Raw genomic sequence first — 26,166 nt, forward strand, 5'->3', positions numbered from 1 at the left:
AATTAGAGAACCAACAAGGGAAGGATTCTGGTGTCTTTCCCTGCCCTCTCTATGTCCATACGAAACCTACCTCTTCCACCTGGTGACAGCTCATCTAACCTTCTCTCTGCCTCATCCGGCGCTCGCTCCAATTAAATACTATACCTGTGACCTTAAGCGGATGGCTGAAAATCAGCAAAAGACACCAAAAATAAATAAATAAATTATGGTAAATACATTTTTAATGTTTTAAAATTTACTAATTTAAATTGTTTGATCTGTACCAACCGTTTTTCACCATTCTTATGATTTAAACTAGTGTGTATTCCTTATCAAATTACTTTACAAAAGTAATGTATATTAATATAGTTGGATGTTGTAGATAGGACCAGGTTGTACAATTGAAGCCGTACGATTCAACACTAAAAGTTGTGGAACAGAAGTGTGCACTGCTAGTGTGGATGGGACTGTCAGCACATACAACTTTGATAAGGATCTACGAAGTATAAAAGTGGAGTCTGAGTGTTCCTTCAGGTATACTTGATAGAGTTATGTGACGTGGGGGGTGAGTGTTACGCAGTGGCATAACTAGAACTCCACTTTGGGGGGATGATTATCAGGAGGATATAAATAAATTAGATTGGCCTAATTCAAAGAAAAACATTTAACAGATGTATTTCAAACAATGTTGATTAAATGTATAGAGCTTTTGGAGGAGGGGAATTCTATCCCCCTCATACCCATTCCTCAGTTACGCCACTGGTTTGAAGCGAATTAACACAATATTAGAGATTAAAATTATTTCTTGCATGCATACTCTTATTTATAAATTAGTACCAATTTGAGTTTAAGTTTAATGTAAAATTTCTAGAGTTAGCAATGAATATGTTAATTAATAAATTAGGTTTAGAGGACTATTTAAAGATAGTTATTGAAATTGATTTTCTTGTGCAATCTGTAAATCATACTGTTATTATGAGGCTCGTTTTTTATCGAACTTTGATCAATAACCACACCAATTGTAAATTACCACCCCGTTATTCAGTTTTTTAACACAAAAAATATTTGCTCTTCGAAATTTATCAGGAACTTTTCAACACGTCTATTACTAAATAAATATGTAATATACTTTGTTAGTTGCTTATGAAAATTCACTGTTGCGCAACATTACATTGAAAAACACAAACAATTACTGTAAACACAAACAAACACCTCCACAACGCAAGTATACATCACAAGGGGTAATGAAGATTCAATGTACTAGACAAGAGGCACTCTTTTGCTCACAAAACAATAATGGCGGGGTGGGAGAAACACACGTGCCTAGTTGCTGCTGGTGACGCAACCATGGGCGGAGTACCTCCTTATCGCATTCAACATTTTAAAGTTTATGGTGAAGATGTAATACGCATGAACAATGTGGGCTTGTAATGAAGGGAGGAGAAATGTTCAGAATCAAAAACAATCCGGACAGCATACTGTCATGAATGAAAGAGAAATGTTCATAATCAAGAACAATCCAGGCAGCATACTGCCATGAATGAAAGAGCAATGTTCATAATCAAGAACAATCCGGGAAGCATACTGCCATGAATGAAAGAGAAATGTTCATAATCAAGAACAATCCGGGCAGCATACTGTCTTGAATGATAGTATGACACAAAATGTAGATGTAGACGTTCACCAAAACAGGCACTTCATTATGGATGAGCTTTATCAGAAATTCCTATGTTTCAAGATCAGTAGTTGTTGCTACTGACAAAAATAGTGTGCAAGACAGGTGTCAAAAATATTGTTAGAAGAATGAAACAAAGTTCTTTTGGAATGTTACAACAGAATGGTAATGAGTCTTTGAGTCAGATTGTGATCTATAAAGAAATTTGGATTCTACGCTCCACTCTGACTAAATGTCAATGCAGTAAGAGGCATAATTCAAACTCCTTATCAAAAATTCAAATAAGAATCTAAAATATGGAAAATTGTGGCAATAAGATTTTGGTGCCATAAAGGTTTTCTTTACTTAGACCTTCTGCCAAGAGAAACAATAATTGTGAAGCCTTATTAAAGTTTGTGTCATTCTAAGCCACTAGCGAGGGTGTTCTTTAAGAGGTGCCGTTTTGCTTTACTATTAAACTGTCAGGCTCACAAAACAGCAGAACTTCATTACAAAATAGTCCTTCATTTAAACATTATATCCTCACAATCATTTTATCATCAATTTTAGTTCTAGAAAGTGGTAATTTGGTCATCTGTTGTTTTAAAAATTATAATTTTGTCGCAATTAGTAATTTAAAATTAATGCTTGTATAAAAAAAAATAGGCACTTCACTATTGATGATGAGCTTTGTCAAAATTTTCCTCACCTTTCATGAACAGTAGTAAGAGTATTGCTGAAAAAATGTATGTACAAGATGGGTGCCAAGAATGTTGACAGGATGTCACAATACAATTACTCTAAGAAGTCACAGTTGAGAGGCATCAGCTGTTTGTTACTCCCGGTTTGTGCAATCGTGTCTTAAAAATGGTCATGCTTTGCTTATGCGTTGACAGATTTTGTTAAAAACTTCAGTTATTTTCGACAGTCGCCATTTTGTTAATATTAAAGAAAATGATACAATGCTTTGTTACATTTTCCTCTTATCTATTCCAACCTATGTGCCAAATTTGAATTCCTTAACTTAAATAGTTCTAGAGGTATTATTTTTTTTATACAAATTACAAAATTGCGTCTAGTGGAAAAACAACACATTTCTTGACCTTAACATGGTTAAAACATGGTACAAACATTGGTTGTATAAATGTCTCAGATAAGTCTTTTTGCCTCCTTTGTACGCCATTTCCTTTTAATAATCGCAGCCGTTCAAATTTTAATAAATGTTACAACTCCGTTATAGATAAAAAAACAAAAAAGTGTTAGGGAATGCTTGTAACATTTCCAAAACATTTTGTAATTAACAACTTTTTGTTATTTCAGATGGTTTTTGAGATATTGATTACATGAAAATCCCATGAGAATAAATTGATAATATTTCAGTTGTCACAAATTCTACCTATCTTTTCCGACTGAGCTGGAACTATTTTTATTTAACAGTGATTTTATACATGTCAAATTTTCTTTCCTTTTTATGCTTGATTGAGTCAATCTTTTTTCAATGTGATCTGATTGTATAACTCTTACGCACTTGTTCCAGTGTATGGTTCTGCTCAGTGGATGTGCACTCCGACGGCAAGGCAGTATACGCTGGAGATAACAAGGGCAAACTGGCCATCCACTACCTGGATAGTGGAAAGACCAGCTATGACCTCTCGATTCACAAGGCCAAAATTAAACACCTTGAGTTACATCCCAGGTAATATGTTATTAAACACTTTTTCCTATTATTCAATGATTTTAACTTAACAATTGATTTCAATTTTGTGCCTCAACATGTAGGCAACAAGGAAAATATGGTGCAGAAAAGACACATAATCCATCATAATAAATTAAATATTATTTTAAAATGTTGTAATTTAAACAATACATTTTGTCTGACTGGATTCAAAACTCTTAGATTACTAGGCTTTGAAACTGGTTATTAGGATTACTAAGTTTAACTATGCAGCTCAGTGTAATTCTCAGGAAATTCTTGGAGCAGGTTTATACTGTGAAACTACAGATTCTAGTCTATGGAATTTACAGGCATGTGGGAGCTACCAGAATCTGAAATTTGTGAAAATTTCCCCAAAGAAATTTTCCAGGCACTAGCTTTTAGAAGCTCTTGACCACATAGAGCTCCTGCACTGAGGAATTTTGCAGTATTTGGAGCTTTCTGTTTATGTGAGCTCCTAATGTGCAGAAGGATCTCCTGTCATTTAAAGAGTATTAGCCTCTTAAAGGTTTGAGGACACATAGGGTTTAGGGCACTAAATCTTCTTGTTTCAAGAGGTTTTTTGCCCGTGTAGCCTCTATGAGGTACTGGCGACTAAAGATTCTTGGTATCAAATGGAATCAGCCACTAGAATTTTCCAGACCAGGGCAGGTTTAAAGCACTAGGGATGAGATGCCTGCTACATAAAACCTCTTGCTGGTGCGTGATTTGGACTTAAGACTTAACACTGACTTCGTCTTTCACACTATTACTGAACTAGATCTTGTACGTTATATGACTGGAATGCGCGGTGGATCCGCTCTGGGTTGTGACGGTGTCTCAGTTCCTATGCTTAAAGAAAACATTATTTTACAGCCCTTTTTACACTTAATAAATCTCAGCTTGACTTCCGGCCTTTTTCCAAACAATTTTAAAATTGCCAAAGTATTTCCTCCATATAAAGCTAACGATTACCAAGACAAAAATAATTATCGTCTTATATCTATTTTAAGTGTATTGTCTAAAGTGCTGGAGGGAAAGACCAACTTGTACAATACATTCAGGATAAAAACATTTTATGTGAGTGTCAGTATCGGTTTCGACGGGACAAAAATATTTCAGATGCCTTATTTGGAGTTAATAAAGAAATCAATGATGCCATCTCATGTAATGACCGTGGAACGCTAATTTTATTAGATTTAACCCTTTGCACGCCAGCCTATTTTCCAAAAGTACTACCCATAAACGCGAAGGGCATTTTCAGCAGTTTTGCAAGCTTTCACAAAATGTATCATAACTTTTTTATTTTTTAAGAGATATTAATGATTTCTTTACCATTGTTTTGCTTATAAAATTCTCTTGTTCAGTTGGTAAATTTTATTTGCATAAATGTAATTTAAACTTATAAAAAAAAATAAAATTTATTTAAAAAAAATAAAATTTTCAAAAAAATATTTTTTTAGCACAAATAAATGGTTTCAAAAAACATTTAGGCTGATTTCCTGTTATATCCCAGTAATCTATATCTACCCCTTAACCGAATTACAAAATTTCAAAAGCCTACCTTATATAGAGGTCCAGTTGTGATTTTTTTCACTAAATGTGACACGGGCACAGTTTTTGTAAGTTGCACGGACGTTGTATGTAATGTTACACTATATTCACAAATCAATATTTGACACTATACAAATCGGTACTCTGGAATTATACCAACCACACCAGTATGAAGAACACAAAAATATAAATTTATAGATATATTATAAACAAACATTGTAGAACGAAAAAAACAACTCTTTATTACAAAATTACAAAGTTACAAAGATTATCAATTGTTAATGAGGTCAGATACGCTTAAACTTTTTTCAATGAACTTAGAACGTTATAAAACGATGTATTTGAATAACAGAACTAACATTCCATCAATCAACAAGCATTTCCAGGTATTGTGATCGGTATTGTGGTCGCTGTTATCTTATCTTTCTCGAGAATCCCGATTACGGCAGGCCGCGCGGCATCACATGATTATTTAAGTTTTTTGCACGGTACATAATTGCCTTTCCATTACAATTCAATTTATATTTCTGATCAGCCCCTCTAGAATTATATTTACTGATAGATACTATCTCGAGGGATGTTTTTCTTTCGTTGACATCAGCGCGAGCTTTGGAAGCACCTTCGGCCGGAGGCACTTGCATTTTGGGTGGCGGAGTTTGATCAAGAATAAAAACAAGTTTTGTGTGTTTTTTTTTCAATAAAGAGTTTAGTTTTTGTTTGGTAATGTTTGTTTTGTTGAATTTTTGTGTTTGGAGAAATGTAGGGGTAAAATACGAAAGTACAACAAAGCGAACGGGCGGCGAGACTCTGCAATCACGTTATCTACTAGACCGCTCGACTTTGACCTCTGTCTGAGGATGGGGAGGGGTTTGCGATAAGACAATTCCTGTTTTATATTGACGAAATATTGTTCTACGCTAATCTATTAATCAGTTGAAGCTAAATGTCAAATAACGATTCATGTCTGGGTGTGGTCGGTATAATCCCAAAGTACCAATGAATCTAATAAAAGGGGCATAGTAAAAATGCCCTAACAACAAAAGTAATGAGAGAATTACAAACGTAAACAACGCATAGCAACACGAACGTAACCTCAATCTCGACCAGACAATCCAACAGCTGCGAAGCTCAAATACGACCAAAAAAACAGTCCATAAAGGAATTAACTACTTTGTGGTTGCAAAGCAACTAATCGACTATCGATTAGTCAAAATTTCGCGGCAATCAGATGAACTATAAGAAAATTACAGGCGAAAAACGTGACGTACCTATATTACGGCCGTTGGCGATTTTCGGTTGAGTAGCCGACGGCCGTAATATAGGTACGTTGGCGTGCAAAGGGTTAAAAAAAGCTTTTGATTCTGTCCACAAAGATAAATTATTAGTTCAGTTGGAGGCGATAGGGGTTTGTGGCAGGGCCCTCTCATGGTTTCAAAGTTATCTGAATAATAGGCAACAGTATGTGACCATTTGTGGGGCTGAGAGCGAACCCCTTCCAGTTAACTAAGGCGTAGTACAGGGCAGCACTCTGGGGCCAATTTTATTTTTAATATATATTAACAACGTCTCTAAATTGAACTTAATGAGTAAAATTTTCTTATTTGCAGATGACACTCTACTATTTGTTCGTTCAAAAACATGGGAAGAAACTCAAATAAAAGCTGTGAAAGATCTCCATATACTAAAATAATTGTTTGATCAAAAGTTTCTTTCTTTAAACATTCAGAAAACTAAATTTATGCCACTCTCTCTGTCCAAAAAATCAGATTACCTTCTCCAAGATCTTGTTATTCACAGCTGTGACGATTATCTCGTCACTACATGTGGATGTAGATCTATAGAAAATTTGAGTAGTTACAAATATCTATGTGTCACATTTGACCGCTGAGTAAAATGAAAAGAGCACATAGAACTACTAGAAAAGAACCTCCGTAGATATATATTTGCATTTCATCAGCTGAGTGATGTTCTAGGCAGACGAGAAGTAAGATTGGTGTACTACGCGTATGTCCAATCGCTGCTCTCTTTTGGAATAATTGCTTGGGATGGTTCATACAAAACAATACTTGAACCACTCAATGTTGTTCAAAAAGCTATGTTAAAAATAGGATTTAAAAAACCCCGCCGATTCCCTACTGACACTCTATACAGAGAAATTGAAATATTTACCATGACAACTTTATATCAAGAAACTCCTACTTTATATTTACAAAAAATCCAGTAACCACTTTTCTCCAGTTTCACATTCACATAATACCCGCTATTCCAATAGTACTGGAATTCAATCTTTTAGAGTGAATAAATCGATCTCAACTACTAATTGCTACTACATCTCCAAAATTTACATTGAAATATTTCTTCAAATTTAAACAACACTAATATTTTTTCTGCGACTTCAGTTTTTATTTTTTTAACACATAATTTTTAATTTAACTGTATCGGAGGCCGAGTCTCTGATAGCGACCAACTATGGACGGGTTTGACCGCTACCTCTCTGTCACATTGACGGAGTTGCATTGAACACATTGAAACATATTGGCATTGGCTGCATATAGTTGGGGTTGTGGCTTTCATCAATTACACCAAACAATAATAGTTCAAACTCATTGTTGCAATTATTGCTTTTACTTGAGCAACTCGGGTCTACGCACAGGCCATATTGCCTATATAGACCCATTTCCTTATAGCAACCTGCTACGGTCCCCACGTTGCTGTGCCTATTCTGCTACGATCCACTTTGGTCGCCCTTCTGCTACGGTCCAGTCCCCAGTTGGCTGTACGATTTTGCTACGTTCCAGGCCCCCGTTTGTTGTCCCAATTTTCTCACAATCGGTATTCAAAATGTGCTGCCCTCATTGGTTGTGCGACTTGCTTCGTGTTGGCTAACTCATATTGTTCCAAGTTGATATTTAAATAACGATCAAACTTCAATGTCTGTGGTGTTGTTGAAAGTGTAGTTTGTATTAATAAAAGTAGGCTACACGTTATATATCACTAGCACTGGGTCTATATTATCTCAGGTTTTTTAAGTAGGTTGAATAATGGTTCAAACTTAATACTACTCTTTTGAAAGTTCTGATCAATATGATTGTTTATATCATAATAAAGTTCACAAAATATTCACTGTTCTTACCAATCACTTTGAATCAAATAAGTTTTGAAAGTAATATTCTTTAATTTAAAGCTTATTATCTTACTTACCACATTTCTTTGTAGATGGGACACTCAATGAAAGACAAAGCAAATGACTTTGACGTCAATTTATTTTATATTATACTGTCTAATTCTACTCACTTTGCTTTGATTTTTGTTCACTAACACAACATCCCATCCCTTATTACAACTTCAATGCACTATTGTACAGTTTCAAATTTCATCTATACGAGTAGACGTCCTTACTGCTTCAAGTCCAGACCGAGAAGAAAGATTCTCCGTATTAAACTACGCATACCGGTTCACACAATGTTCATCCCCTCTCCCGTTCAAATCAGCGTCTTCATGATTAAATATAATTTGATTCTTTTCTTATAATTGTAGAAATTTATCACGTTCACTATAATTGATCAATTTAAGTCTTTCCATTTTCTTTTATTATTTTTCTAAAGCTTTTTTATTTAAATTTTTAGCAACATGTGCTTTCTGACGTCATTAATACGCAAGTCATTTTATCCCACAATTGGCTTTTCTGTGTAATTTTATTTAGTACTTTTGTAAAACACGAATTTTGGTTATGTATAACTCATTTTAATTAATTAAATTTGTTCCCGCATAAAGTTTAATATCGACGCCTCCGAATAAGAACATCGTATCTCAAAATCTGCAATTTTTCAAGAGAGAGCAGTTTGAAAGTTATAGAAAATCCCTGAGCCCAGACTATTCTCTCTAAAGTAATGAATTTTATATTGATAAATACACTTATGATGACACACATTTTAGTAGTATTGTGCATGAAGAATTTTTATTATTTAGATTGTTTACTGAGTTACGATTTTTTATACTCACAGTTTTCCAAATAAGAACATCGTATCTTGAGTTTAAGATGTTCTTATGTGGAAGAAATTTCATCTTCACTGTTTTGACTCGGGTAACACAATGAGTAAAAAGTTACTGTTTTAGAAAAAACAGTTAATTTTATTTATTAAAGAAACATTTTCATGATTAAAACTATATAAAGCTATCATTTTTTTACTATTAAGAAACAAATTGTGATTTATATTACATACAAAATGCAGAATACAGTAGTTTTTATGCTTTAAAACAGCTCAAATTACTACTTCAAACTATATTTAAAACCTTATAGAAACATAAAAATTGTTTTAAATTGAAATACAAAAAATACACAATATTTAGTATTCATAAATACAACTCTATTCACAATCACTTTTACACTTGTGGTGGTCTTGCTATGTTTTAGTTTTCTAAAAAAAATGTTGGTACATTACTGGAATTTGCATACCATTGCACAAAGATAAAAGATCTTTATATTTTAAAGTTGTTATTGCTAACTTAGACTTGTAAGCAGGTCCTAAAACTAAGTCTTCAATATTTCTTCTGCTTCCAGTTGTGCTTATGGTACAGATCAAGTACAAAGCATGTCTCCTCAGTATGGTTATATTTTAAAGTCAGTGTTGTAGGGTTATCCTTTTCCATATGAACTTCCTTTATACAGTTCCACTTAATTTTTTCTCCATTTATATCAATCTGCCAGTTTCCTGTTATCATATGTTCAGGAACATAAATGGTTTGGTTCTTGCTCCTCCTCTCAATTAGTGCATGCTTAGAATCATCTTCATTCTGTGTGTACCCTTTTTCTAAAAGTGATGAGTGATCGTTACACTCAGTTTTTTCCGCCATAGCTGAATACATACTGTAACATGATACGATTTCTCTTTTGGCCAGGGCAGTTATCAAGGTAAAAAAAATAAATTCCTTGACACCATCTTTTACTCTAGACAAGATAAAATCCATAACGAAGCTAGCAAGTTCATTGGAACCTTTTTTCCCTATTTCTTCATGCCAGAAGTAGCTGTATCCTTTGTTATTACCAATATCAAAAATTGTGAAATTGTAACAAGCGTACTTTCTCTTGTAATAAAATATACTTACATCGGATTGAGGGATGTTCAAGGTCTTCTGCAAGTCAAAGACAGCTACACTTACTGACTTGTAACTTTGTGCTCTTTTCTTATGTCTATCTTTCATTTCTCTTACAGCATTTTTGTTTTTCAAGTGGAGTTCTATTTCTTTAGCAATTGATTCTTTTTTTCCTGCATCACACAATTCAAAAGCATTACATAACTCACACTGGTCTTTCTTGGGAACAAAAAAGCCCAGATTGAATTCTGAATTAAATATATCAGTATATTGCCTGATTGTTGCACTTTCTCCACCTTGGTCTTTTATCCATTCCTGGTATAGCCAATACATTTTTGCGATGCTCAATCCTTGCTCCAGATAGTGTCGCTTACTTTCCTTTCTTATATAGTGGGATTCGACACTTTTAAAAGATTCATGTGATTTCTTACACTTTGTTTAATAGAATGGCTTATAATCCGCTTACCACGCTCAGTGTGTTTCCCCCTTTTATCTGGGGTTACTGTAACTTCATCAGACTTTTCCCAGTTTATTGAACGCTGTCCTACCCCACATATCAGTTATGCTTAATGTATCTAAGTACAGTTTTTTTTGCATACTTGAATAGAGGTGTTTTGAACTGGAATAATATATTTATTTGATTCAGCTGACTACTACACCAAGATGCTAATATTACTATTTTCTGACATTGAACAGTTGATTTAAATAGTCAGTGAGGCAACTCATGAGTTCCAAAATAACTTATAAGAATAGCTCATTTTAATAGAACAACAAGAACATTATGTTTTTAAACTAATGCCTTGAAATGTTACAAACATAACATCACATTGTTTTGAAACATCCCAATAAAATCATTGTATCTCAAGATACGATGTTATTATTGGGAAACATAGAATTGTTAGAAAAGATACGATGTTTTATTTTTATTGATTAATTTAAAGACAAAAAGCAGCTTTAACACAGAATTTTTACATAAAAATAGAAGATTTTCTTCTCCATTGTTTATAGTAAAAATAAAAAAAAAACATAAAATTTGAGTTACGATGTTCTTATTCGGAGGCGTCGATATATTTCTCCGTTATTAATTAAATAAATCTCAATTCCGACAACATGTGATTCACTGACGTCACAGTCTGCCGATTCACTGACGTCACAGTCTGCCAATTCCCCGCGAATATTCAAATGTCGTAATTTGACCTGTCACAAACCTTTCCTCAGGTAGTTAAGATAACAATTTATTATAAGAAACCTGTTTAGTTACTTTTATTTGTTCCTTTAGATTAATAATAATTATTTGTGTATCTTTTCTGTTTCTGTGTATATTGTAAATCTGATGGAAATAAACTAATTCATTCATTCATTCATATCTCTAAACTTAAAAGCTCGGCCTCTAGAACCTCCCTGCTTCTGGAATTTTGCAAGCTCTGGAGTTTCCAATCTCAAGGATCTCCTAGTGGATAGAAAGATCTCAGACATTGGATGTTACTATTCTCTGCATTATTGTAAATTTTCAAAATTTTAATTGTATAATTAATGTTATTTAATATTTTTATAACGTTTATAAATTTATTAATGTTAATAACAACGTAGGAAAACAAAAAAATTTTACTTTGTAGTAACATTTCCAGTTTTTGAAGAAACTAAATTTGCTGTAAGCATACTAGTGTTTGCTCAACAAACAGTCTTGTATAATTAAATCTTTTTTTACATTTTTTTAAACTGAAGTTTCCTCACTGTCGTTTTTGCAACAAGTTTTTTTAGAATTTAATCTAATGACTTTTCTCTATGTCAATTCTTAGCGTTGCTAATTACATCAGTGTTTCGTGAGACACGATCAAGTTTGACACAACTCAATAATTTGTTATGCGTTTGAAATTTTGAAAAACTTCTTTCTTCTCTTCACTGCTGTAACAGTGATAATGAGTATTCTGCAGCAAGAAACACATTTTGGAAATATTTTTAACATACAAACTAGTTACAATCTTCGCCCACGTAAATAGTTCACTTATATTTATCATTCTCAAAAGTTAATTTGTATTCAAGCTTAACACACTTCTTTAGAACACACAGTTCATAGTTCGTGAAAGCTGTGTAGGAATAAAAAAATACCGTAATCCCTTTTTCGATGAAATCAGGTGGTTGTAGATTTTAAGGTAAGTTTTTACAATTAGTTAGAAATAATGTACAACAGTGCGCAGATTATCAAAAAGAGTTGGTGCAAATTTTTGGATAATTGTTTTTCAGATAAACGAATATTTCTGAAAAAGTATAGTTTTTGTTGAGAGAAATGGGACACAAATAAAACACGTTTTTGGATTAGAAATGCATACCACAATACTTTTTAATAACACGCTAGAGAATAATATTTAGTTATGTGTAATACACACACATAAAGTAAAATTATACAAACTTATACAGTAATACATTACAGAATTAATCCTAAAGAAATTGTTGAAAATGTTTGTTTGCCTAATCTTTAAAACTCTCTTGTAGACATTTAAAAGATAGCAGTTAACCTTCATCCACTTGCACCTTTTTAAGTTTTTCAGAGCACAACACATGTACATTTTGCCAACATTGCTAGACGTCACACAGCACAATAACGACAGTCCATAATGCAAAGTGAGGTTAAGAGTACAGATGTACGTGGAACTGTGAAACACCCGGACAGCACAGGAAAGCTGTGCCACATGTGTTCCTGTCAACTGCTCGTGCTTTTAATTTACCGTTTTTTTCTTGTGTAATGTCAGTGTGGTGAGGATTTTGAACTGACACTATTGTCTGAAAGTGTTTCAGCTTTCAGTTATGCAACGTTTTGAATGACCGGCTTAACCCTTTTAGTGCCAACGTCCGTATATACGGACGTTTAAAAAAACTACCGAGCAATGCCAACGTCCGTATAAACGGACGTTTGAATAACTACCGAATAATGCCGACGTCCGTATATACGGACGTTCGGAGTAAAAGTCATACCGCAATAATTTTGTAACTTGTTCTAAATTTGTTGGTATACAAACAATCAGAATGAACCAATCTACATAAAAAAAAATAATAATAGTAATATCGTAAGGTTAGTCAAGTATTTAGCCATGATTGAAATGGCCGTGGTTGTTGCATCAGACAAAGTTGTGTCAGCTGATAGTTCACGTCTAACCTCTGTGTTTGGTTGTTTGTGTTGCTGCCTCCATAGTGTTTGTTTGTTGATAAATAGTTTACTAACAATGTTTTACTAATATAAAAAGTAAACTTCAATAAAATGAAAACCACATTTGTGTGCAAACGCTGTAAAAAAGGATTGCATCCCTTATGTTTGCCTCACCATATTTGTGTTACCGCCTAACTATAATACCTATGTACAAAAGTGTGTAAATTTTTTTGTTGATATGTTACAAAGTGTACATTATTTTTTAAGTAGAAAATAGTTTTTAATGGTTTCATAGTGGAAAATAGGTACTTTGGGATTATACCGACCACACCCAAACATGAATCGTTATTTGACATTTTGCTTCTACTGATTACTAGATTAGCGTAAAACAATATTTCGTCAATATAAAATAGGAATTGTCTTATCGCAAACCCCTCCCCATCCTCAGACAGAGGTCAAAGTCGAGCGGTCTAGTAGATAACGTGATTGCAGAGTCGCGTCGCTTTGTTGTACTTCCGTGTTTTACCTCTACATTTCTCCAAACACAAAAATTCAACAAAAACAAACATTACCAAACTAAAACTAAACTCTTTATTGAAAAAACACTCAAAACTTGTTTTTATTCTTGATCACATTTCGCCACCCAAAATGCGAGTGCCTCCGGCCATTAGCGCGGGCTTCGGCAGCACCCGCGCTGATATCAACGAAAGAAAAACATCCCTCGAGATAGTACCTATCAGTAAAATATCAAATTCTAGAGGGGCTGATCAGAAATATAAATTGAATTGTAATGGAAAGGCAATTATGTACCGTGCAAATCATGTGATGCCGCACGGCCTGCCATAATCGGGATTGTCGAGAAAGATAAGATAACAGCGACAACAATACCGATCACAATACCTGGAAATGCTTGTAAGTTTGTAATTTTGTAATTACAGAGTTATTTTTCTTCTATCATGTTTGTTTCTATAAATTTATATTTTTGTGTTCTTCATACTAGTGTGGTCGGTATAATCCCAAAGTACCGGAAAATATTATAAGCTTTATAAAGAAGCTAAATAGTGTAAATAACACAAAAAAGTGAAAATGTAACTTTGTAAAAAAATTAACATGATTTTTTTGGTTTTTGAAATATTAATAAAAACTTGTTTATGTGTGTATTCAGTTTTAATTCCTCTTTCAAGTGATAGTATGTGTTATAGTGAAATAATTTTTTTTAAAGTACTATTTTTCATGTGAAACTGGAAAAATATAAAAACTGTAAGTAAAATGTCTACTTTTTTAAATTTTTTTTAAGTTAATTACATTTAGAAATATAATTTGCTTTATAGTTTTTTATACGGAAATTTATTTTACTGCAAAAGAATGAAAAAATTAGGAAAATATCTCAATATTTGTAATTTTTACAATTTTTTTAGTAAAACACTGCAAAACGGCTGAAATAGGCCTGGCATCCTTCAGTAGTATTATGTGAAAAATCACTGGCATTTCTCAGACCAACTTTTGATTTTTTGTCTGGCACTAAAAGGGTTAAGGATAATTGGCGCTCTACTGTATTTTAAAATCTCCCTGTTATCTATCTCCAAATTTCTTTCAATCTGCTAGCAAACTGGATTGGTTCTATGCTATTGCCCAGCTGTTTTCACAATATGTTAATTGGTAAATAGTGTCTGCTGCCTTACCTACCACAGTTTAATATGTAATGCAGAATAGTTGTCATTATTTCTGTTTAAAAAATTATTGTGTTCCAGGAACCCAAATGTGCTGGTGACAGCATCATTGGACAAGAATGTCAAACTGTGGGATATCCGCAAGATAGATGGTAAAAACAGTTACTTTGAATGTCTCAAACACTTGTCTGCTGTATCATCAGCTGCCTTCAGGTATTGTATTTTATCTTTTGTTTTTACTATTTTTTTTTTTATATACGGCATTCACTATTTTACAACAAATGTTAAATCCGATTCAACAAGAGATAAATTATCTTATAATACAGTACAACAAGCAATAATATATTTAAAGATAACAAGCAACAAATAAAATAACACCAACTATATGAACAATTAAAAAAATATGGCAATAATCACAGCAACGATTTATGTGTGTGGGGGGAGGGTGTGTGCGAAGGGTGCGTGAGGTGTGTGTGTGCGCGTATAATATACGAGGGCCATCCGGAAAGTAGTACCCGTTTCCGCCGCGTGAGGCGCTGACGACGCGAGTAGCCGCCGGTCAAGGTCAGATCGCTTCAGTGGCTTGTCTGCCTTCTCTGTTACAAGTTTTGTGACGCTAGCATTGCCTGTGTTGTTTCTGTGGCAGTTCATAATGTTTAAAAAAATTGAAAACGCCGCCAGTTGTGAAGTGAGGGCTGTAATAAAATTTCTCAACGCAAGAAACGTTCGACCTTGTGATATTCATCGCCAATTAAAGGAAGTGTATGGAGACAATGTGATGGAAGAGTCATCTGTTTGGCACTGGTGTCGTAATTTCAACTTGGGGAGGGGGAACACACACGACGATGAGCGTTCAGGGAGACCATCTGTCATTACAGATCAACTGCTGAGGTCAGTAGACGAATTCGTGAGGAACGATCGGCGCGTCACAATTGATGACATCTGTGAACATTTCCCTAATGTTTCTCGAACAATTGTTCATAAAATTGTCAAAGACCATCTGCATTATTCAAAAATTTGTGCAAGGTGGGCTCCCTCGCATGCTTACAGATGAGCACAAAACCAAGCGTATGGCTGCTGCACATTTTTGGAACATTATTCTGATGAAGCAGACACGTTCTTGAATCGCATAGTTACTGGTGATGAAACGTGGGTTTGTTATGCTTCACCTGAGAGTAAACGACAGTCAATGGAGTGGCATCATACTCATTCACCAAAGAAACCAAAAAAATTCAAGACTGTTCTGTCCACCAGGAAACTTATGGCAACCATTTTCTGGGATCGACGTGGTGTACTGCTTATTGATTTTATGGCCCGTGGAGACACTATTAACGCTAATGCGTATTGTGAAACATTAGAGAAATTACGGCGGGCAATACAAAATCGACGGAGAGGTCTATTGTCTGATTCAGATTCAGATTCAGATCTTTATTGTCATTAGGCAACAATGGTGCAATAGACATGGTCAAATTTTTACAATTATTGTCAATTATTACAACTTAAAAATCTTTCATACTCTTACAACAACTCTCTATCTTATAACATGGACTCATAAAAAAACTGTCAACAAGCAGATATACACTACAACAATTATTTAACAAAGATAAATCAACAACATCAACATAACAAGATTAAAACAAAAGATCAACAAATACACACAAATAACAAAATAATAAATAGAATAATAAATACTTAATATTAATTAAAATCTTAAGTCACTAATATCACAGACCAGGTACTCATCAATGCTGTAAAAACACTTTTCTTTTAGCCATTTGCTTAGAATAATTTTAAACCTATTAATACTAACTTCCCATGCACTTTCAGGTAACTTATTAAATAATTTAATTTTCATGTATATATGGCTCATTTTTGTTTTCTGTAGCCTTATAGAGAATTGGTCAAGCATATGTCTCTGTCTTGTACTATAATTATGTACATCTTGACGGTTTTGATAATTACTTAAATTTTCTTTAACATTCAGTACACAGTTATAAATATACATACATGGTAAGGTCATAATTTTAAGTTCTTTAAAAAATGGTAAGCACAAATTCCTATCACTTACATTTGTTATAACTCTTACAGCTTTCTTTTGCCATATAAAAGCTCTTTGTGATTCATTACTGCCTCCCCAAAGTGTTATTCCATAGTTTAAGTTACTATGAAAGAATGCATAGTAAGCTCTTATGAGACTCTCTAAACTTACACAATTTCTCAATTTACGGAGCAAAAAAACCACTCTTGATAATTTTGTGCAAAGCTGGTTGACATGACTTGACCAGCTAAGGGTACTATCCAAATATAGCCCAAGCAACTTTACCGGCCTAAAATTACGATATATGTTACTATTTAGAGAGAAAACAATTTGTTCAGTTTTGTTCTTGTTTACTGATAAATAGTTTGCCTGAAACCACTCAAGTGCTATCCTCATAGATGGCGTCATTCTCCTCCATGACAATGCTAGGCCTCATGCAGCGGGGATAACACAACAACTTCTGCAGCAATTCAATTGGGAAATTTTCGACCATCCACCGTATAGCCCGGACTTGGCCCCTTCAGATTTTCATCTCTTTACAAAACTTAAAGAGTTTTTGGCGGGAAAAAGATTTGACAGCGATGAAGAACTTAAAGAAGGTGTGACTACGTATTTCAATCGGCTGGCGGCGGAGGAATATGACGCTGGAATACAAAAACTCGTCACACGTTATGACAAATGCTTAAATTTGCTTGGAGATTATGTGGAGAAGTAGTTTAAGGTATGCTCTTTTCAATAAAAATGTTTATATTTGTTAATATTTACTTCTGTGTCTTTATTTCACAAACGCACATCTTTATTTCACTACTTTCCGGATGGCCCTCGTATGTATGCGTGTATAATTAAATCTAACTTGCAGTAGAATATGAAGTTTCGACAAGTAATAAAGTATCTTATAATATATAATAACAAGCAATAAATACATTTATAATATTTAACAAGCAATAAAAAACAAGATAACAAGCAATTATAAAACTTCTTATTACAGTACAATCACGATGCCAGAATGTGTAGAGAAGAATCACTCATGCACTCAACTTTTGTCATCACACTGATATGTGACCCTCTAAAGGCGTCACCAATCACTCATCACTAACTCCATCATTTGCAGTAAGAAGGTGCACGGCTTGGCTACGAAATCGAGCCAAACCAGGAGAGAAAAAGTCCACAGATCCACCTATCTCATTGCCGAGTTGTAAAAGGCGTGGGAGCGTACTGCGTTGCTGGTATAACGTAGAGTACTGAAGCCTCTCAAACAAGTCCTGGGATCTTGTACGGCCAGGAATGTGAAAAGGAAGCTCCAGTAACAGCTCAGGGACACCCCACAACACCATTAATCAACCTCATGAGGAGAACTGAGTCTTGAATCCTTCTGCGAATGTCTAAGTCATGAAGACAGAAGTGAGACTTCAGTAGTGGTACAGGGACTTCAAGGTAGTTGTATCCCATTCGACAGCCAACAACTCTGATGAATCGGACCTGGACTCTCTCAATATCCGATATGAGAGTAGATTGATACGGAGCCCACACAAAAGAGTTGTACTCCAGGAGCGGACGCACTAGTGTCTTATACAATGTTACTAGAGAGTCAACATGCAGCCCCCCAGAGAAACGAAAGACGAAGCCAAGCGTGGAGTTGGCTCTCCTGCAAATGAACCGCACATGCTCATCGGAATTTGAAGTAGTTATGACACCAAGGTCCTTCATCTTCCAGACTCTGTGGAGAAGTTCCCTGCCAAGGTAATAGTCATGAAAAAGTGGATTCCGAGATCTGGAAAAGGTCATATCTGAACATTTAGATATGTTCAGGTCTATAGAGTTTTTAAAGCACCAGTGCTCCACTGTCAGAGCATCACCAATGTCGTTGATGAAGAGGTTGAAAAGGAAAGGTCCCAGATGTGACCCTTGAGGAACTCCTGACTCAGCACTAATGGGGTGAGAAATAGCAGTACCACACCTCACACTCAGCGTTCGACCCTGAAGATAGGATTGGAAGAATTGCAGGAGAGAACTGGAGAATCCTAGAGAGTCCAATTTAGCCAATAGGTATTTGTGACTAACCCAGTCGAAGGCTTTGGCGAAATCCAGATAAATGCAGTCCACCTGCCAACCTCTTGCGAATGCTGAGGTAATGTAGTGTTGAAAAATGATGAGGTTAGTGGTTGTGGATCTCCCGGAGCGAAAGCCATGCTGCTGCGGCACTACTAAGTGTTTAAGGTCAAATTCAAGTCCATTTAACACCAGACTCTCAAAAACTTTGGACAATGTGTTTAAAATAACAATCGGTCTGTAATTCGATGCAAGGGTACTATTGCCAGATTTGAATATGGGAACTATGTATCCTGTCTTTAAGCAGTCTGGAAAAATACCTCTAGAGAAGAATATGTTGAAATAAATATATAAATGAGGAGAAATCACCACACTGCAATATTTAAGCACCGATAGAGGAATGGAATCAGGACCTGCCCCTTTGTTTGGATCTAGCTGGCTAAGCTTACGCTCAATGGCCTCAACTGAAAGGCACCAGGTTGTTAAGACTTTGAACTCACGAGGATGGTAGACAGGAGGATCATCGTGAGTTTTACTAAAAATAGTAGCAAAGTAGCTGGCAAAAACACAGCAAATTTCTTCAGGATCTTCCGCAACCGATTCCTCATGACAAATCATCTTGGGTATGTTCGATGTTTTCCTCTGTTGACTGACATAGCTCCAAAAACTTTTAGGGTTGTTCGACACTGAATCATTGATGCGATCCAGGAGCTTACGACGACACTGAGAAACAAGAACAGTACATTGGGCTCTAAGTCGCTGGAAGATCGCGTAGTGAGTAGGATCAGAGGTTTCCTTGAAACGTTTGTGAGATAGCTTCTTCTGAATAATCAGTTTTTTCAAATCAGTGGAAAACCAATTAGGAAATGAGGTTGTGCCTATTTTCTTGTATGGACAATTCATTAGAATAGCATTCCTGAGTTCATCACAGAAGTGACTGAAAAGCGTTTCCGCATTAGTAGTATCAACCAATGGGTAAGACAAACTGGCTATATAGTTGAATATAGCTGGGAGATCACAGCGTCTGAGATCAGGAACAAGTTGCAATTTTCCATTTGAACGGCCACTCTCAGTGCCTATGTTCATAGCCAGGGCTGGATGATCGTTTTCCAAAGGAATCAAAACATCATGAGCTGGTACAACAACACTTGAAGAGTCAGAGGAGAAAATCAAATCCAAGATAACGCCCCTCTTATTCCTGACAGTATTTAGCTGATGAAGGTCCAGAATCGAAGCCAAGTCCACCAGAAACCCAGAAGAGCTGCTCATAGAAGATACTGGAAGACTATCACAAACTGTCGCTGGCTGATTGAAGTCCCCAGTAATGATTATTTTATCGAAAGATTTCCCTGATGACAAAATTTCTTCCGTAGCCAAGCTAAACTCCTCATAGACTGAGGAAGAGGCATCAGGTGGAATATATACAGTGCAAAGTAAGAAAGAGGTAGAATAGCTCTCACCCCAAATATGCAGACAAAGACACATTCGAGAGAGGTGAATGAGGAATGCACGCGCCAAGATGGGAAATAACTGTTAATAGCTATCAAAGAGCCGCCTCCAGATTTTTTGGAACTAGTGTGTATCGATCTGTCTTGACGGTGTACATGTTAGTTAGCTAGTTCAAGTTCAGAATTAGAAATGTCCTCGGAGAGATTAGTTTCACATAAGCAAATTATATCGTAAATGCAAGTATTCACAGCTTTCTTGAAAGTCTCCATTTCAGTTCTGAGACCATTGACATTCTGAAAGTATAATGCAATATTGGAAATGCCGTGAGAATCTAATCGTTTTTTAAACTAACCACAGTAATGGTAGGAACACCATTATTATACTTAATGGTTAAATTTGTTTCTCCACTGTCGACTCTCTTTTTTAGTTCATCCCGGAGCTTCCTCAGATGATTTCGCTCTTCCGAAGTACGATCTCTGGCAACAGCAACTGAAGATAGTTCGGGGTAAGCATTCTTCACAGCATCCCTGGAAAAACTAGTACAAAATTTCGAACTATTTCTGAGTCATTGAAAATTGCTTTTACGGGCCGAACCTTATTTCTAGCTGATTTACCAACCCTAATGCATTTTATCTCAACAGAGGAAGTATCAATTTGGAACAAATCCAACAAATTTTTAACGTTGGAGATATCATGACGTTTTCTGGTATCAATTGATGAACTAGAACTCTCGGGAATGTTGAATATCATGGCGTTGAATGCGCGCTTGGCGCGGTTGTTAATTTCAGCAATTATATCCTCTGTGGTTGAAGGTGCCGGTTCAGATGCCAAAAAATCAACTTTTTTTTCAAGGCTATGAATGCGACTTTCGCTACTTTCAATCCTAGCCTCCAAACCATCCAGTTTTACCTTGACAATATCAATTTTTCTCTCAATATCATCTATCTTGACCGGGAGAGTAAGAAGGGATTCTACCTTGTTATTGAGAGCATCAATTTTTCCAATCATGGTGTTCAATTTATCCTATACATCACTAGGAGAGTGTTTAGCTAGGGCGGAGCAATCCAACCTGGAACACGGCCACTTCATATTATTGTTGCTACTGTATTTGCTGTATTCAGCTTTAGGCATTCTGATACATTTAATATGGAACCAACGTTGACAGGTAAAGTCGCATTGAATTGCGTCATCTTCATCCATAACAGCCTTGATACAGACTGGACATCCCACAACTTCAGGACTCTTCTTTGGTGGCATTGTAATAACCGGAGTTTTTTATATGCAAAAGCTTTTCACTATGAAACGGCTCCTCTTAATTGAAGAACTAGATGATCTACTTTTACAGGTTCTTATTATCCTTCCACAGTTTCCGAGCCTATTTTGACTTGCTAATAGTTACAGATAGTATTGAAACTCCGTTATAATATGGTTGATTCGATCCTGAAGTGGCCGCTTATTATACTGCAGCTGACGAAAATCAGGTTTATCAGATTGTTTACTATACGTACTAAAATAGGATATTTACTATTTTAGAACTGCAGCCAAACATAATATGAGCAATTCAATATTACATTTTGAAACATACTTATAACACCACTATTTTCTGTACTGCTATCGTATGGAATAAGTCAAACAAAATCATACATAACCTCACTGTCCATGAGCATATAAACAAAACAGTTCTTTATTCCATTACGAAGTATTTGATTTTATACAGCAATCTAAATTAAGATACTTACTCCGTTTTAAGCTAAATTTACATATTCCGCTTTAACTACTAGAACAGTCACCTTAATTTCAAAGTCAATCACATTTCACAAAGTCAATCACAGTATTAAAAACTACTTAACTTGTGTTATTTTAAGCTTTGCAAGGTTTTTATTTTTAAATCATGGCCTCTTAAGAGTAAAAAAAAAAAACACATTTAAACCATAATAATGCCAAACTATGTTCTAAAACTAGCAGATCAAAGGGTTAAAGTATATTACCAATTCTGAACAAGATTTCAACTACACATAACGCAGCTATGGTGAGAAGGGCTCATTCAATCTGAATGTTGAGTGTAGCTCCAATTCACCTTTCCCTTAAGTGCAGCACAATGGCACCTGATGAGACAATGAAAATACCTCTTCACCTAGATTGCACTACTTTTTGTAGTCTGAGTGTCTCTGATGTCAAAACATTGTGGGGGGGGATTCGACTTGACCTACTTCAATCTTCGTCGTCGACTATTTTTGGATCGCTTCAGATGAACATGACTCCAGATTTCAGGAGTCAAGTCTGCGACATCATAAGGTTTAAGACGCTGCACTTGACAGTGAACTGGAGCTAAACTTAACATGTGCAAGATTTAAACAATTAAAAATTTCAAAATATTGTTGTGACTTACGAACTGCTCCAAACTGCTGTAATATAATAACGTTTAAGATGGTAATACTTGAAACAGGGTGGCCACCCAACCAGGAAACCTGGAATTTAACAGACCAGGAATAAGCCGAGAATTTTTCTGACAATCGGGAAAATTTTAAAAAAAAATTTTTTTTTGTCTCCAAGAAATTATAAAATTAAGACATAATTTGACAGCTTCTTGAATCAAGAACTGATTAATCCCGAAACATTGTATTTTACGCAACTTGGCTCGTGAAATTGTGAATGAGGATCGACATATGTTCGTGAACGGACGGTTGATCTAAGGTTACCTCCACTAGTGTAGTGAGTTTATCTAGGTTAGGTGTATTCCTGTGCCGTGGCAAGCCTCCGCTCCCCTCCCACCCCCCTGCAACAAAATAATGTAACATTGCATTAGACAAAATCGGCCGACCGATCGTTTCTGACTTTGTCACTAAACAAGTGGTACGCTTTAACCCTTTCAGGGCCAGGAGCAAATATGAGATGTTGCAAAAATTTTTCACATCTCATATCCCCTTGTGACTAGTCAGAATACAGAAATCTTTATTCGTATATATGGAGTACAGAATTGTGTCAATATAATTTAGTTGTACAATCAGGTATTTAAAAATTCTTCTAGGGTGTAATATGGTTTCTGCAGCAGCCAGGCCTTAAGTGCTGTCTTGAAGTACTTCTCATCTCTGCGTCTCTTGAGGTCCTCTGGAAGTTGATTGAAAAGTTTTCTCCCCATGTATGTAGGTTTCTTTTCAAATACCAGTCAAAAGTGCCAGGGTAAAATTGGCTATTTTGCAGTCTCTTAGATTAAAATTTAAGTTTTCATAAAAATTAGAGAATGACCTAAAAGTTGCACCAAATTATACTATGACCAAAAAAAATATATAGATGTAGTTTTAAGTAATGTAAAATTAAAAAACTGTTTTAATAGATTACATACAAAAAATGTATTAATTTATTTTGCAAATAACTAAAAAAGGAAAAATAATTTTACTGTCTAAAGCTATTTTATTATATTATACATTTAGAAAGGAACAACCATACAAAATTTTGTGTCATTTCTCTCATAAATAAATTTTTTATGACACATTTTGTATAAATACGTATAATTGTACTTTGCAACATTTTATAAGACGTGTTAAAGCAACTGACTCTTACATTGCAAGAAACTTAAAATAAATATTCACATTATGGATGTACCGGTAAACAGATGATTTTAGGATCCATAAACAGTTTCAATACAGTTAAAAAACACTATTTACCAAGAAATATTTACACAATTTTATTTGAAATTTATTTACACTTTTTCTATTTACAAATGTGCTATTTACAATTTCACTCCCGTGAGATCGCAAATTGAAATGAGGTTTTGAGTGGCCACCCTGTTGAAAACATACCTGTATGAGGTATGAAATGAAGTGTTTTTGTATAGTACTGTACATCAATTTTTTTTTAAATTGTGATCCCTATCCAAAACTATTTAAATATGCTAATACAGTTTTTTTAACAAAATATTTTGTTTACATACTTCTTGCAATATCAGGATCAATCCAAAAACAGTTTCAATGTTTACATAAACGACAACATGTCTATATAGCTAAAAACATTCTTAGACTAGTAAATAATTAATTCTATACATGTGTCCAGCATCACCGAGCCTAGAATTACAAATATTTCAAAGCTCAATATCAGAGCACATTAAGATTAAAGGGACAGAGTAAAAAAGATATGGGGTTAGCGGTGCCAGGGTTACGGAATGTTCCTAGAGAGCTAGTTCCTTTGAATTGCACTTGAAAGTCCTTTGTTTGATCATTTTTTATAACTTATCACGTCTAAGTATTGATAGAAATAGAGCAACGGGTCCAGCCCTCCCCACCCACACACCAACACAATTGTCCCTCATTGTTGGTAGCTCGACTGTGGTAGTTGTAGCCAAGCTATTGACACTTGAACATTACCAGTACAGCCGATGATTTCTCCAAGTGTTAGTTGCAAGTATGTTTTATGCTACCATAAAGATGTAGTGTCACTGAAAATCAATAGAACATATTTTATGCTAACCAGAAGGATTGGGTATTGAAATCCAGTACAAAATGATCTGAGTATGCAATGAAAACTTTAGGACTTATTGTATTTTTATGGTAACAGTGATGAAAATTTTTAAATTAGTATACTGATGACTACGATAAAAGTGGGCAAGAACTCAAATCTGTTGCTTCTGAAGGCCGGATGAGTGAGTCAGTAAGATTTTACGAAAGAAATGGAGATTTGTAGTAGATTCTGTAATTTTCTTTATAGCCCATCAGAGAACAAAATTCCCTTGAATTAATGACTATAAACTGTTAAAGTAATTCTACTAACTAGTATATTATTGTTACAGCCGAAGTGATGGCTGCAGACTGCTGACTACTGACCTGCATGACCAGTTACGAGTGTACAGAGCTCCCAGTTGGGTGTTAGAACATGAGATATCTCATCCTCACCGCTGCTTCCAACATATGACTGGTATCACGGTCAGTATGCTATAGTTGTGAACTACAAACTGATGGGTGCAGTGCACTTATTCTTTCAATTACTACTTTCTATAGCAATAGTGATGTGTTAAAGACATAACTCGAATCTTCAATAGAGACTCGATCTATGGGATTCGACATTTAACCCTTTAAGGACCAACCATCTGATTTATCGCCGGCGGCGTACTATGCGAAAAGGACCAGTCGTCTGATATATCGCCGGCGGCGTACTATGCGAAAAGGACCAGCCGTCTGATTTATTGCCGGCGGACTTTTCATATTTTTTTCCCTGTATGTTTCTTACTATGATATCAAATTTTAAACGTCTTTGGAATCATCAGCTTGGTGAAAAAAAATATTTTACGGCCATGTTGCATCGTAATGTTGTCAGGGTACTTTGGGATTATACCGACCACACCCAGACATGAATCGTTATTTGACATTTTGCTTCTACTGATTACTAGATTAGCGTAGAACAATATTTCGCCAATATAGAACAGGAATTGTCTTATTGCAAACCCCTCCCCATCCTCAGAGGTCAAAGTCGAGCGGTCTAGTAGATAACGTGATTGCAGAGTCTCGTCGCCCGTTCAGCTGGTGCGTCGCTTTGTTGTACTTCCGTGTTTTACCCCTACATTTCTACAAACACAAAAATTCAACAAAAACAAACATTACCAAACAAAAACTAAACTCTTTATTGAAAAAAACACACAAAACTTGTTTTTATGTACTGTGCAAAAAACTTAAATAATCATGTGATGCCGCGCGGCCTGCCGTAATCGGGATTCTCGAGAAAGATAAGATAACAGCGACAACAATACCGATCACAATACCTGGAAATGCTTGTTGATTGATGGAATGTTAGTTCTGTTACTCAACTACATCGTTTTATAACGTTCTAAATTCATTGAAAAAAGTTTAAGCG

At 35.2% G+C, this 26,166-nt stretch overlaps 1 protein-coding gene across 2 annotated transcripts in view; it reads left to right on the forward strand.

The window, feature by feature from the left end:
* Nucleotides 1-26,166, forward strand: part of LOC124364607 (DNA damage-binding protein 2-like) — a 46,487-nt gene that overhangs the window by 7,310 nt on the left and 13,011 nt on the right. For both annotated transcript variants that reach the window (XM_046820208.1, XM_046820209.1), the window contains exons 4-7: nucleotides 362-513; nucleotides 3,171-3,329; nucleotides 14,871-15,002; nucleotides 25,109-25,241. In XM_046820208.1, coding sequence (XP_046676164.1) covers nucleotides 362-513; nucleotides 3,171-3,329; nucleotides 14,871-15,002; nucleotides 25,109-25,241 — 576 coding nt within the window. The remainder of the gene's footprint in view (nucleotides 1-361; nucleotides 514-3,170; nucleotides 3,330-14,870; nucleotides 15,003-25,108; nucleotides 25,242-26,166) is intronic.

The sequence above is a fragment of the Homalodisca vitripennis genome, chromosome 6, assembly GCF_021130785.1.
Source record: "Homalodisca vitripennis isolate AUS2020 chromosome 6, UT_GWSS_2.1, whole genome shotgun sequence".
In the NCBI taxonomy this organism is placed as follows: Eukaryota; Metazoa; Arthropoda; class Insecta; order Hemiptera; family Cicadellidae; genus Homalodisca; species Homalodisca vitripennis.